Source organism: Odocoileus virginianus, chromosome 9, assembly GCF_023699985.2.
Source record: "Odocoileus virginianus isolate 20LAN1187 ecotype Illinois chromosome 9, Ovbor_1.2, whole genome shotgun sequence".
Classification (NCBI taxonomy): domain Eukaryota; kingdom Metazoa; phylum Chordata; class Mammalia; order Artiodactyla; family Cervidae; genus Odocoileus; species Odocoileus virginianus.
Window position 1 is genome coordinate 856,772 of NC_069682.1, and position 14,876 is coordinate 871,647.

General features: G+C 40.4%; 1 protein-coding gene across 2 annotated transcripts in view; it reads left to right on the forward strand.

The window, feature by feature from the left end:
• Window positions 1–14,876, forward strand: part of PLCB1 (phospholipase C beta 1) — an 824,470-nt gene that overhangs the window by 531,127 nt on the left and 278,467 nt on the right. For both annotated transcript variants that reach the window (XM_070471868.1, XM_070471869.1), the window contains exon 4: window positions 7,017–7,154. In XM_070471868.1, the coding sequence (XP_070327969.1) occupies window positions 7,017–7,154 (138 nt within the window). The remainder of the gene's footprint in view (window positions 1–7,016; window positions 7,155–14,876) is intronic.

Below are 14,876 nucleotides of genomic sequence, written 5' to 3' on the forward strand. Positions count from 1 at the left end.
ATTTTATTTTTTGTTTTTGTTTATTTATTTGTTGGCTGTGCTATGTGGATCATTGTTCCCAGACCAGGGATTGAAACTGGCCTGGCAGTGGAAATGCCAAATTCTAGCCACTGGACTGCCAGGGAACTCCCTAGACATGTTTAAATCCCTTCCACTTACAAGTTTCTACAAACATTAGGTGCCTTTGCTATTTATCCTTCCAGATAATTTCCCCCTTTTGCCTATTCTAGATTTTCCTCTGCGGAAAACAACTGAGGGCAACTTTTGGTACTTGAAAGGATCGATATCTTTTTCGAGAATACCCTTCATATATCAATCTGCTCAGGAATGAAGAATGAGTCTTGAAGCCAGCACATCAGTTTGGGCTGTTGTGTTCAAAATGAGAAAATTTAGAGTTTAGGGAAAAAGAAAAGTGAAGTCATGTCTTCAGGAAGGCATTTCTAATATAACCAAGTTTGGTGTTGATAAAAATGAAATAGATGAAGAAAAGGGTCAGTTTTAAAGAGAAATAAAATGATTAATGATAGAAGAAAGATACAGTTTAAAAATTCTGATCCATCACCAAGAAAGGGTATTAGAAAGTTGCTTCTTATATATTTAAATGATTTCTGTGTTTACTTTCTGAACTACATAACTCTAAACTAGTGTGGTTTCCCTTGAAAAAATGGTTCCAAAATGTCTTGCTTCTCCAGTTCATGCTCAATAATCTTTTTGAAATTTATCATTTAATTGTTAACTGGCTTCCCTGGTGGCCCAGCTGGTAAAGAATCCGCCTGCAGTGTAGGAGACCTGACTTCTTCCCCTGGGTTGGGAAGATCTCATCGAGAAAGGAATGGCTACCCACTCCAGAATTCTGGCCTGGATTATTCCATGGACTGTATAGTCCATGGGTGTTGGTCCTTTAATGGACCAGAACCTGGTGGTCCGGAGTCGACGATAAGAAAGTAAGAGAGAGCGCTTGTTGGTCCTCTCATGGACCGGAACCTGGTGGTTCCGAGAGTAACAGAGAGAAAGAGGCTGACATCCCCTGGTTTACGCGGAAAGCCGATAGAGCCCTGTTCTCAGAGCTGCGCGGAGGCACCGGGCGCCCTCTCGAGTGGGTGAAGGCACAGTGCGCCTTCTCCAGAGGGGCTTAGAAGCCCGGGCAAGAAAGTGAGCTCAGCGGGCCTCCGCGCCCCAAGGAATTGGCCAGAAATCGAGAGAGAAAGAGAGAAGGAATAGAAAGAAAGAAGGAAAGAAAGAAAGACAGACAGACACTGGGACCAAAGCTGTGATGGAGCAAAGGTGTTTTAATCAACATGGTGTGGGCATATATACTGTAGTAATTCTCAGCAAAGATAAAGATTAAAACTCCAGACTTAGAAAACATAAGATGATCCCTATCAAAGAGAGAGAGTTGCAAACAATCATCTTTTACCATTTGGCTCATAGTAAGGAAGAGGGTACTTATCACTGTAATGAGAAATGCCTGGATTCCTCAGCCCGGGAAAGGCGTGCCTCTCCTCCTAATTCCTGAATATTCAGGAATCAGTAAGGGCCAGAGGGTTCCTGACAGATCCAAACCAGCACACAGGAAGCCTCTTGTTCAATGCTTCCTGACACATGGGGTTGCAAAAAGTCCTACATGACTGAGCAGCTTTCACTTTCATCTCAGATACATAGAAATATAATAATAAATCTTCAAATAACTACCCCTCATATTAAATCATCACTGTCATTTGCCAGCCTGCATTATCCTCCCAATCCTAGATATCACTTCTAAATACTTCATTACAAATTTTTGGTTACATAAAACCAATAGTTTTTAAAAATATATATATGAACAGTCATTAGTGGGAAAACTTATGGAAACACAGTCATCTTTCTTATAAATTCTGTACCTAACATTATTGTTAAGGAGAGTGGGAATTCTAGAAGTCTTTTTCTAGAATTATTTTCTATTCTGGGCACATTCTCTGCATGCTTTCTACTTGCCTATTTCTCAAGGGAAATTCAAATGAACCCGTGAATCAATCAACTATTGATTGATTTAATCAGTACTCAACTATCGATTTAATAAGTGGGCAAATGTATTTTTAATGGACATGTGAATCGGGCAGGAAAGTGTGTAGGAGGAAGAGAAAATACTTGAGGGAGAAAAGACCCAGAGGATGGATCACAGGGCTCTCACTGAAAGTAAGGAAGGTGCAAAGTACAGAGCCCTTTCACGTCCCCACACAGCCCCATTCATTGCAGAAATAAGGATGTCAGTGAACTCCACAATCACTGGCTTAACACTAGAGATTTTTTTTTTTAATGTATTTTTAGTAAATGGATGTGGTTTTGGATTTATAGTTTTGGTTCTGTGGTAATAGATATTTTTTTTCATTTATTTTTATTAATTGGAGGCTAATTACTTCACAACATTGCAGTGGGTAGAAATCTCCACACTGTTCTCCATAGCAGCTGTACTAGTTTGCATTCCCACCAACAGTGTGAGAGGGTTCCCTTTTCTCCACACCCTTTCCAGCATTTATTGCTTGTAGACTTTTGGATAGCAGCCATCCTGACTGGCAACACTAGAGATTTATAAGCACAAGTTTCAGGTGGTTTCTGAGGATTATAATTTTCCTCAAGTACACAAACATTTAAGGACTGATCCATGTGTTTTCTCCCTGAACCTTGCCTCAATTGTGTTTAAAGCCTGGGATGCAGTTAACTGTTTCACAGAACAGCTGGTATCATTCTTTAACCAGCCTGCAGAAAAAGTTCATTGTTTCTGAACATTTTTCTTTAATCTTTCAATAATGGTAAAAGGATAAAAATTTCCCTTTTTGCTATGATTGTTTGTTGTTTTTTTTTTTTTTTTTACTGTATTCCTTTCCTTTTCTAGGTCATGCAAATTATGTTTTTGTGATAGTGTTTGATCTTTCACAGAGGCCTGATGTTCTTGATAAATTATCAACGTGTTAGTCAAGTTTAAGTTTCTATTATATTGAGTGCAGCTTTGAAATGTGATTTTCTCTCTTTGTTACTTACCTGAAAGGGTTCCTCTTCATGCAGCCAAACAGAGGAGAAAGTTTATTAAGTAAAGGGAGAATTAATGTCACCAAATAAAATAACTCAGCTGGAAATATATTGCTTTCTTCTTTTTTGCTTGTTTGTTTTTCTAGTTCTCTATTTCTCTTCAAGGGTGCTGTGTATAAAAACCTCAGAAGGGAGATCAGAATAACCAGCCTAAGTCATTAAGCTGTGTTGGCCCAGCATGTAGCTAAATAAATAAGAATGTAAGTTATTCCTTGCTCAGAAGCTGGCTGCAGATTTGCTAAGTAATTCATTTGAGGCTAATTTTCTACATGACCCTCTCATTATCTTCAGGACCTGTCATATGTAAGGAAAATAATTTCAGCCAAACCAACAGAACCCTATGGTAGATTTTATTATGAATTCAGAAGCTTTGGAAACATCCTTTTCCCAGCAGGTCTAGGTCCCCAAAAGATACATGCTTCTGATGTCCTAAAGAACATCTGCTCTGAAAAGACTGCAGAATTTCTCTATGTCCAAATCCCAGTATTTGTGAGGCTAGAATAGAGATACCAAGGGAACATTTCATGCAAAGATGGGCATGATAAAGGACAGAAATGGTATGGACCTAACAGAAGCAGAAGATATTAAGAAGAGGTGGCAAGAATACACAGAAGAACTATATGGAAAAGATCTTAATGACCAATATAACCATGATGGTGTGATCACTCACCTAGAGCCAGACATCCTGGAGTGTGAAGTCAAGTGGACCTTAGGCAGCATCACTAAGAACAAAGCTAGTGGAGGTGATGAAATTCCAGCTGAGCTGTTTCAAATCCTAAAAGATGATGCTGTGAAAGTGCTGCACTCAGTATGCCAGCAAATTTGGAAAACTCAGCAGGGGCCACAGGACTAGAAAATGTCAGTTTTCATTTCAACTCCAAAGAAGGGCAATGCCAAAGAATGTTCAAACTGCCACACAATTGCATTCATCTCATGTGCGAGCAAAGTAATGCTCAAAGTTCTCCAAGCTAAGCTTCAACAGTATGTGAGTCAAGAATTTCCAGTTGTTTGAGCTGGATTTAGAAAAGGCAGAGGAGCTAGAGATCAAATTGCCAACATCCGTTGGATCATAGAAGAAGCAAGAGAATTCCAGAAAAAACATCTACTGCTGCTTCACTGATTATATACTAAAGCCTTTGACTACATGGATCACAACAAGCTGTGGAAAATTCTTAAAGAGTTGGGAATACCCCCACCTCACCTACCTCCTGAGAAACCTGTAGGCAGATCATGAAGCAACAGTTAGACCTGGGCATGGAACAACAGACTGGTTCCAAGTTGGGAAAGGAGTATGTCAAGGCTGTATATTGTCACACTGCTTATTTAATGTGTATTCAGAGTACATCATGCAAAATGCCGGGCTGGACATGTACAAGCTGGAATCAAGATTGCCAGGAGAAATACCAATAACCTCAGATATGCAGATGACACCACCCTTATGACAGAAAGCAAAGAGTAACTGAAAAGCCTCTTGATGAAAGTGAAAGAGAAGAGTGAAAAAGCTGGCTTAAAACTCAAAATTCAGAAAACTAAGACCATAGCATCCAGTCCCATCAATTCATGGCAAATAGATGGGGAAACAATGGAAACAGTGACAGACTTTATTTTGGGGGGCTCCAAAATCACTGCAGATGGTGACTGAAGCCATGAAATCAAAAGACGCTTGCTCCTTGGAAGAAAAGCTGTGACAAACCTAGAGAGAGTACTAAAAGCAGAGACATTACTTCACCAACAAAGGTCCATCTAGTCAAAGCTACAGTTTATGGAAGTGAGAGTTGGACCGTAAACTAGCCTGAGAACTGAGGAACTGATGCTTTTGAACTGTGGTGTGGGAGAAGACACTAGAAAGTCCCTCGGACTGCAAGGAGATCCAACCAGTCAATCCTAAAGGAAATCAATCCTGAGTATTCATTGAAAGGACTGATGTTGAAGCTGAAGCTCCAATACTTTGGCCACCTGATGGGAAGAACTGACTCACTAGAAAAGACCCTGATGCTTGGAAAGATAGAAGGCAGGAGGAGAAGGAGATAACAGAGGATGAGATGGTTGGATGGCATCACTGACTCAATGGACATGAGTTTGAGTAAGCTCCAGGAGACAGTGAAGGACAGGGAAGCCTGGTGTGCTGCATGCAGTCCATGGGGTCACAAAAAGTCAGGCAAGACTGAGCAACTGAACAGCAGCAATCACCTGTGTGGCTATTTTGCTGAATCTAACAGCCTCTCTTTCTCTCATTGCTGAATGTTGGAGACGGCCCATGCTGTGCACTTAGCTAGTTTTCTGCCCCAACCCTAGATGGCATTGCTGTGCTTTGATTCTGCCAGAACCACCTTTTTCCTTTAAAATGTGTTTATGAGGAGAGGGATGAGATTTTTGCATTTCAATTCATGGGTTGATTGGAGGAAATAGAAGGAGAATTGTGACACATAAAAATGTGTTACTGAATGACAGTACGATCTTGATTGAGGACGTCTTTCTTCCAGTTCTATTGAGATATAACTGACATAACCTTGTGGAAGTTTAGGTGCACAGCATGTTGGTTTGTTACACTTATATATTGCAAAATGGTTACCAGCGGAGTATTAGCTAACACCTCCATCACCTCACATAATTATCATTTCTTTTCTTCTGGTAAGAGCATTTAAGATCTACTCCCCTCCTATTTTTCAAGTATGTAATACAACATTATCAATATTAACTATAATCACATGCTGGACAGTAGATGCTCAGACCTTATATCTGGAAATTTATACCCTTTGACCAATATCTTCCCATTTTTTCCCCATCCTCCATTTCCTGGTAACCACCACTCTGTAATCTCTATTACTATGATTTCAGAACTTTTAGATTACAGGTAAATGATATCATGCAGTATTTGTCTTTCTCTTTCTGACTTCTTTCACTTACCATGATACCATGAGGATCATAAATCTTGATCCAGAAATCCTTTCTCCACAACCTTTGGGCAAGTTATTTCACCTCTCTGGACTTTTCTGGGGTGAGAGACTTCAAATCATACCAATTTATTTTAAGAATAAAAGGCCACTTTGTCCTGAGATTATCATACTAAGTGAAGTAAGCCACAAAGAGAAAGACAAATATGATATTTCTTATATGTGGAATCTAAAAATATGATACAAATGAACTTATTTGCAACACAGTCATAGAAAACAAAAATGGTTACCAAAGAAGAAAGGAGGGAGGAAGGATAAATTAGAAGCTTGGGATTAACATATACACACTAGATATAAAATAGGTAACCAACAAGGACCTACTGTGTCCTTGTATCCCTGTATCACAGGGAACTCTAGTCAATATTCTGTAATAACCTATTAGGGAAAAAAATCTGGAAAATAATATATACATATGAAAAGTGAAAGTGTTAGTTGCTCAGTCATGTCTGACTGTTTGCAACCCATGGACTGTAGCCCACCAGGCTCCTCTGTCCATGGAATTCTCCAGGCAAGAATAGTGGAGTGGGTAGCCGTTTCCTTCTTCAAGGGTTCTTCCTGACCCAGGGAATAAACCTGGGTCTTCTGCACTGCAGGCAGATTCTTTACTGTCTGAGCCACCAGGGGAAGCTATATATATATATATATATATATATATATAAACCAAATCACGTTCACAGAGAAGGCAATGGCACCCCACTCCAGTACTCTTGCCTGGAAAATCCCATGGGCAGAGGAGCCTGGTAGGCTGCAGTCCATGGGGTTGCAAAGAGTCAGACACAACTGAAGCGACATAGCAGCAGCAGCAAATCACTTTACTACACACCTGAAACTAACACAACATTGTCAATCAACTATACTTCAATAAAAATTTAAAAAAATCAAAGAATAAAAGGAAACTTTGTTTTGAGGGCATTCTAGCTCTAATTCTTCTGAAATTAAGCTGCCATGTTGGAATCTCTAGCTGACTAATTTTTTCAATCTTTGTTTATTATCCAGGACCCTAAGTTACGTGAACTTCTGGATGTGGGGAACATTGGGCGCCTGGAACATCGCATGATAACAGTGGTATATGGGCCTGACTTAGTTAACATCTCGCATTTGAACCTCGTGGCTTTCCAAGAAGAAGTGGCTAAGGTATGGTGGATTGAAACCTCTGAAGCTGATCACCTCAGTCTGAATTTGTATGATATTGTCCTGATTCCTTTGAAAGACTTTGAGTTTTCATCATATTTATCTTGTGTTAAAATTCCATCTAAAAATCAACTCACTGCCAATTAGAAGTGTGATTCAAACACTTTCAAAAAATGGCGTTGACTTAAAATTATGGATTTTTTCCTTAGAAATTAGGCATTTGATATCATTTCTTTTCAAAAGAAAATATAGATGAAACCACATTCCATTTCATCTAAACATCTTATCCCAACTCATTTTCTCTTAGCCTTACCATCTTCTTTCCATCTGTCTCCTAGAAGGCAGACATTTTCAATACCTATTCAATTTCTTTTACAATGGGCAGCACCTAATCCATGATTATGCACAATTATGCTCAATTAATATGAGAAAGGGTGAAAAATTCTTAAAAATTTAATTAAAAATCTTGAATAATAATAAATATTTATTCAGCCATGTACTAGAAAGATGAATTAGATATGGAATCTCCATTAAAGAGTTGCTAATTTACTAAGTTAATGGGCCTTTCAAACAAATACAGAAATAATCAGAAAAAAGGCAGGGTATATCAAATAAGAAGCTATGAATTTCTGGGCAACTTGGACTCAGGTAATTTGATGCTTTCTCTAAAACTGTTCAATTGCCATTAAAAGAGCTTGAAATGAACATATTTAAAGTAAAGGTTTCTTTTTCCATGATTATACTTTGTAAGATACTTATGATGGTCCTGGGGCTCCCTGGTAGCTCAGCTGGTAAAGAAGCCACCTGCAATTCAGGAGACCCTGGATTGATTCCTGGGTTGGGAAGATCCACTGGAGAAGGCATAGGCTACCCACTCAAGTATTCTTGGGCTTCCCTTGTGGCTCAGCTGGTAAAGAATCCACCTGCAATGCAGGACACCTGGGTTTAATCCCTGGGTTGGGAAGATCCCCTAGAGAAGGGAAAGGACACCCACTCCTGGTCCATGGCCAGTGTAGTCCAGGGGTCACAAAGAGTTGGACATGACTGAGTGACTTTCACTTTCAATTTCAAAGTTGATCCTGACCCTTAATACAGTTTCTTTCAAGAGGGGACATGGGGTACCTATGGCTGATTATTGTTGATGTTTGATAGAAAACAACAAAACTCTGCAAAGCAATTATCCTTCAATTAAAAAATAAAGTGGTAAAAAAAAGTATATGAATCTAAGTAAAAGTTGAAGTCTGCATGTCATATATGTGGCCTTATATAGCTTCTCACATCATGGTTGACAACTATGGGGTCATGTCAGGCCAGTGTTCATTGTCTGAGCATTATGATCTATAATTTTTTGACCTTCAGTGCTCTGACATTTTTCTGAGCTACATACACCAAATAGAATGTCCTGACCTCTAATTTATTAGTGATTATTTGTTGTTGTTCAGTCGCTCAGTCATGTCCGACTCTTTGCAACCCCAATCCCATGGACTGCATGCAGCATACCAGGCTTCCCTGTCCTTCACCATCTCCCAGAGTTTGCTCAGGCTAATGTCCATTGAGTTGGTGATGCAGTCCAACCATCTCATCCTTGTCATCCTCTTCTTCTCCTGCCTTCAATCTTTCCCAGCATCAGGGTCTTTTCCAATGTGTGAGTTCTTTGCATCAGATGGCCAAAGTACTGGAGCTTCAGCTTCAACATCAGTCCTTCCAATAATATTCAGAGTTGATTTCCTTTAGGTTTGATTGGTTTGATCTCCTTGCAGTCCAAGGGACTCTCAGGAGTCTCTTCCAACACCACAGTTCAAAAGCATCAATTAGTGATTATGGTAGAGGTTTATTTCCAAAAGTTGCATAATAGCAACTTCAATTCTTACAGTGGAATGAATAAAATGCTATCTAGTTTTGATACTCTGAGGTCTTGAAAAGCTACTTTTTAAGGCTGTTTTACAAACTCAATCTATTTTATATCTTCAAGAACTAAGTCACCCATTTACGTTTATGGTGTAGTTTGAGCTTGGAGAGACCTCAGTTCAGTGAAACACTGTCTGTGTGGCCACATTGTACTGCTTTGCAATCATTCTTATTCTGGTAGCGGCTGGTGATCTGTTGAGTGTATACACTTCACTTCTCAGTATATGTATGTATGATTGGATGGATGAATGAACATAGATAAATAAATACTAAATACTTCTACAATAATTTTCAAATATCACTGCTAGAATACAATCATGTTCAGTTCTTAGTAAAATGACCAGTTTATAATATTCATTAACACTCAATCAGAAGGACTTAATAAATGATAGTAACTTACAGGGAGGCTTTTACTATGAGTGAATATAGATTTTATATTATAAACCAATCTGCATATTTTATGTTGCATTAAACCTTTGTTCACTGGTGTTCTAAACATTTTAACTTTCTCCTCTCTGTGGTCTTCTGCTAATTAATTTTCTTTAGAGATTGTGATTACCAAGCCCTGTAGTATTCCCTGTCAGAACTGCATCTATAGACATTTTTCCAGCAGCTGCTTGCCTGGTATAATTAACAAAGCTACAGAATATGTTTTGCCTTCCCTGACTGTGATATTCTGTAGGGTATTTTTCCCCCATTGAAATTGCTAACCAGAAGGTTTAGATTTGCAAACACCATGTGCTCTGAAAACTTAATTTCCACCCTTCTAATTGTCAGTACTGTCTCATAACATCACACCTTCTATTTAGTCTTGGGAGCCAACATAGGTAGTACCTTGTGTAGTGCCTGCACCGAAGGAGACAGTTTACCTCGTTATGTAGAATGCCCAACAGGAACCTGAGCTTCTCTGAAAGTCAGATGTCTCCGGAAGAAATTGTTGACAAAGGGATTCGGACTCATTCATTCATTCAACACACATTTGTCAGGTGCCTTCTCTGTGCCAGTGTCAGGGACACAGCATTCTGTAGAAAATAGGTACATCATGATGATGAAGCACCCTGATTGTGGGTCAGATGGAGGTCTGTGTGGAGGGATATAGCAGAAGAAGAGCATGTGAGGGTGGAGGAGGGGGATTATTTCTTGATGGAGTGCTCAGAGAAGGCAAAAATCTGAAGGAAGTTGCTCAACTGCAACAGTATCATAGATTTCTAAGAAATCTCTTCAGTTAATTAATTTTTTTTGTCAGAACCAGGATTTCAACTATCCTAAATATATTTTTCCAGATTTTCATGCTTTCTTTCTTACATAAATCACTTGAGATTTTTCTTTTAGAGAAGTGACTGCTTTCAAAGATGGATTGGGGAGAAAACTGTCTTTCAATTTTTCCCTCTGTGGTTAGACTACAAAAGTGGTATCGTTTGCAGTGAAACAACAGTATTCTTGATATGAAGCACAATTTGCCAACCCTCTGTGTCCTAAGGATCAAATCCCTCTGATCCAAGGGCTCCCCGCCATTTAATAGACTTGGAAAATAGGGGGCTTGTTTCGTATCTGTCCTCTGAGAGTCACACTTCTTCCTGCATCTCCTACTGCCTTGAGGACCAACAAGCACATCCATGTTTGTTGTCCCTGACTTCAGCACCCCCTCTCTGGGATGCCCTGATTCCTCCTCAGAGCCACAGAGAGATGGAGGGTATCATCACCCTTCCCTTTACCCTCCACTGTTAACTCCCTACAGTCCTCCACACACAGGTATTAATGCAGGACTCCTGGCAAAGTTGCAGGTACCAGCAAAGGAAATTAGCAAAGGCAATAGAAGTTGATTTCTTCATTTGTGGTGTAGGCTTTTGAAGGACTTTAGCTTTTATTTTGAGGGGTATGGAAGCCACTGGAGGGTTTGGAGCAAGTGATAGACATGATCTGACTTAACTCTTCAGTCAATGATTGACAGCAAGGGAACAAGAAATAATGGAAGCAGGGAGATCAGTAAAGAAGCTATAGAAATATTTTAATTGGACTGTTAGTGTCTTGAAGGAAGAGGGAGCTTGTAGAGTTAAGAAGGGAATCTGAGTATCTATATCTACGTGTACTTAAGGGTATCATCAAGATCATGAACAATTGTGATTTTATGTTGCATGTAAGAGAAAGAGAAGAATCAAGAATGATGTTAGAGTTTTGGCCCAACTGACAGGACGGATGGAAGTAACCATGTACTCCATAGGGAGAATTTAAAGTAGAGCAAATTTGGTGGTGTGCAGCAAGGGTTCAGCTTTGATTATGTTTGGTTTGAGATTATTATTAGATACCAAAGCAGGTATGTAGAGTAGGCAGTTAAATATATGAGCTTGGCGTTGAATGCCAAATATAATGCATCAGTTTGGAAGTCATCAGGTTATAGATAGTATTTAATGAGCCAGGATGAGATCAGCCAGGAAGCAACTGTAGATAGAGAAAATGTTCAAGGCCTGAGTCATTGATACTCCAGTTTAAAGAGATTGCAGGGATAAGAGAGAATCAGAAGAAGCAGTCTGACAAGGAGTGGTCAGCGACCTGGCAGGGAGGCCAGTCTGTGAGTCTGTAAGTCAGGAGAAGACAGCGTTTAAAAGAAGAGGAGAGGGTGATCAGCAGGGCCAGCTGTGCTCTCGAGTCAAGTAAGATGAAGGCGGACAACTGACTGTCAGATTCAAGGATGTGGAGGTCCGTGGTGACCTTGATTAGAGCAACTTCATGCAATAGTGGGGTCAAAAGTCTATTGGAGTGGGCTCTGGAGAAGGAAATGGCAACCCACTCCAGTATTCTTGCCTAGAGAATCCCGTGGACAGCGGAGCCTGGTGGGCTGATGCCTGTAGGGTCACACAGAGTCTGAAACAACTGAAGCAACTTTGCGTGTATGCATGCATTGGAGAAGGAAATGGCAACCCACTTCAGTATTCTTGCCTAGAGAATCCCGTGGACAGAGGAGCCTGGTGGGCTGATGCCTGTAGGGTCACACAGAGTCGGAAACAACTGAAGCAACTTTGCGTGTATGCATGCATTGGAGAAGGAAATGGCAACCCACTCCAGTGTTCTTGCCTGGAGAATCCCAGGAATAGAGGAGCCTGGTGGGCTGCCGTCTATGGGGTCACACAGAGTCAGACACGACTGAAGTGACTTGGCAGCAGCAGCAGCTGGGGAATCAGTGGGGAGAAATGAAGAAGACAAAAGAGATTGTTCTTGTGGGAAGTTTTGATGTAAAAGGCAGGGGAGCGCTGAGAAGATTGCTAGAAGAGGGAAGCAAGATCAAGAGATAGTTTTAAGATAGGAGAAACCACAACATGCATGTATGCTGGTGGCAATGATCCTGGGAGGGTAAAGAATACAAGAGAGTTGGAGACTGCTGGAGCATGTCCTTAAGTAGGCAAGCATGGCAGGATCTAGTAAAGGATTCAGGAAAGTACAGCCTGAGGCCAAGCCTGACTTATCACTATGTTTCTACATAGTTTTTTTGAAACACAACAAACCCATTTATTTACATATTGTCTACGGCTGCTTTCTCTAGACATAGTTGAGTCATTATTACATAAACCATACGGAGTACAAAGCCTAAAATATTTACTCTCTGGTCCTTTGTTAAAAAAAATTGTGGAATCTGTCTTAGTTCACAAATAGATGGACTGGGTTCAGACAGGAGCAAGGACACTTAACTGATAAGAGGAGGAACAGTGAACTCCTTCAGTAGAGATGCTGGTAGGCAGCCCATGTGGCGGAGGGAATGACAGAGGCTTTCTGGCTGCCTCTGTTTTCCCAGTGACAAAGGGAACAGAAGTCAGTAGCTAAGCGTAAGTAACTAAGTATCCTAAGCAACCTTTAAATCCTCAAGGCTTTTTCTGCACCAGTTGGTGAATTTCTTTAAAGAGCTGACTGGTGAGGACTTTGCTAGTGGTCCCATGGTTAAGACTCCATGCTTCAAGTGCAGGGGATCTGGGTTGAATCCTTGGTCAGAGAACTAAGCTCTCATATCCTGCAGAATAACTAAGCCCACAGGTCACAACTACTGAGCCTGCATGCCGAAACTAGAGAAGTCAGGCACTGCAATGAAGACCCAGTGCAGCCAAAATAAATAACTGAAATAAAATTATATATAAAAACTATCTTACTGGTAAGGTTAACATGGACTGCAAAAGACAGATCATTTACATCAACCCAAAAATCTATATCATGTGAACAAGTTAACCATTCATCAGGTCCATGCAAATTTTTCCATTGGTCAAAGAGTCTGAAGATGAAATAATTTTCTTCTTCCTGCCCAATTCTACTGCCTCTTTCTAATATTCTGCTTTCCTTTGAGGTGGGAGGTGACGCAGAGGCATCTAATTGTGCTACTTCTTCCTGCAGTCCTGCAGCCTAAACACCATTGTGAGGGATGGAAAACAGATTGCTCTGAACCAGGGGCAGGATTCACAGGATCGCAATATGTTGGTGTTTGCTATCAAGTCTCAAGGATCCAGTGGGAAACCTCTCTTCATCAAAAAAATTTCGATAAGAAATGGAATCTGTCTCGTGATTGATGAAGAAGACTGTGTCCAGAGGCAGCAGAGGTGGCGCCTTCCCTGTCTGGATTAAGAAGTCTAAAATCATTTTCTGCATGTCCTCCTCTGCGTTCAGGTTCCTTTCCACGGCTGGGTCCCTGGACACTCATCCCCCTGCCCCCTTCCTATCCCAGATCCTTGTTCAATTCATTATAGTAGCGATATAGCCCATCACCCCAAGAGACAGGATTCAGCCTTGGCATGAATACTGGAGTGGGTAACCATTCCCTTCTCCAGGGGATTTTTCTCAACCCAGTGATCTAACCTGGGTATCCTGCATTGCAGGCAGATTCTTTACTATCTGAGCCAGCAGGGAAGCCCAAAGCTTAGATGGATATTGCCAAATTTCCAAACTGTTTGACTCAGTTTTTATTTTTTGTTTCCATATAGTTGTTGTTGTTTTTTTCCATCATCAGACGAATGGATAAGGAAGCTGTGGTACATATACACCATGGAATATTATTCAGCCTTTAAAAAGAATTCATTTGACTCAGTTTCTAAAATGTTAACTCACTCATGCAGAGAAAAAAAAAGTTTAATAGAGGAGCTCTGTTAAATTGTTAGCTATTGAAGTAGCTGTCACAAAATAAATGAGCTCTCCAAAAAAATGTTTTATATACTGACATCAGCCTTCAGGGGATATTTTAGAATTTGGAGGTAACATCTGTTACTTCAGCAGGTATGACTATCATAGAGTCTAGTTCACTCTTTTGGGGAGTGTGATCTGGAAGCTTGCCTTAACTTCATCCACACCAGTTGATTACCCTCCATCCAAATATGTTGCAAGCTCTCTGAATTTCCTAATTAGCTCCCACATCTCTTTCCTCATCCTATTACCCACTCCCATCTAGTTCAAGTCCACGACAGGTCTTCTCTGTAACTACCGTCTACCTCCTTTTCTAGAATTCTCTCCTTGTTCTCCAACTCTGAGTGTCTATCTGCCAGGAGTGATCCTTAAAAAGCCTCAAACCTGATCAGACTTCAAATCATTTCTGTGGCATTATTACCTACAAAATGAAGTTTTCTGTCTATTTCATTGTCATTCATTTAGTGAATAAATATTCTTTGAAGGCCTAGTATGTGCCAAGCACTAGGGATTTACCAGTGGTGAAAACAAACATAGCCTCTGCCCTTAGGAGCTGCCGAATCACCACCTAGACCCCAGCGCCATTCTGCCTCAGCAGTTCCTAACCACTTGCAATTCCTCCTGCCTTTATAACCTGAGTGCCTTTGGACTTATGTGCTTTCC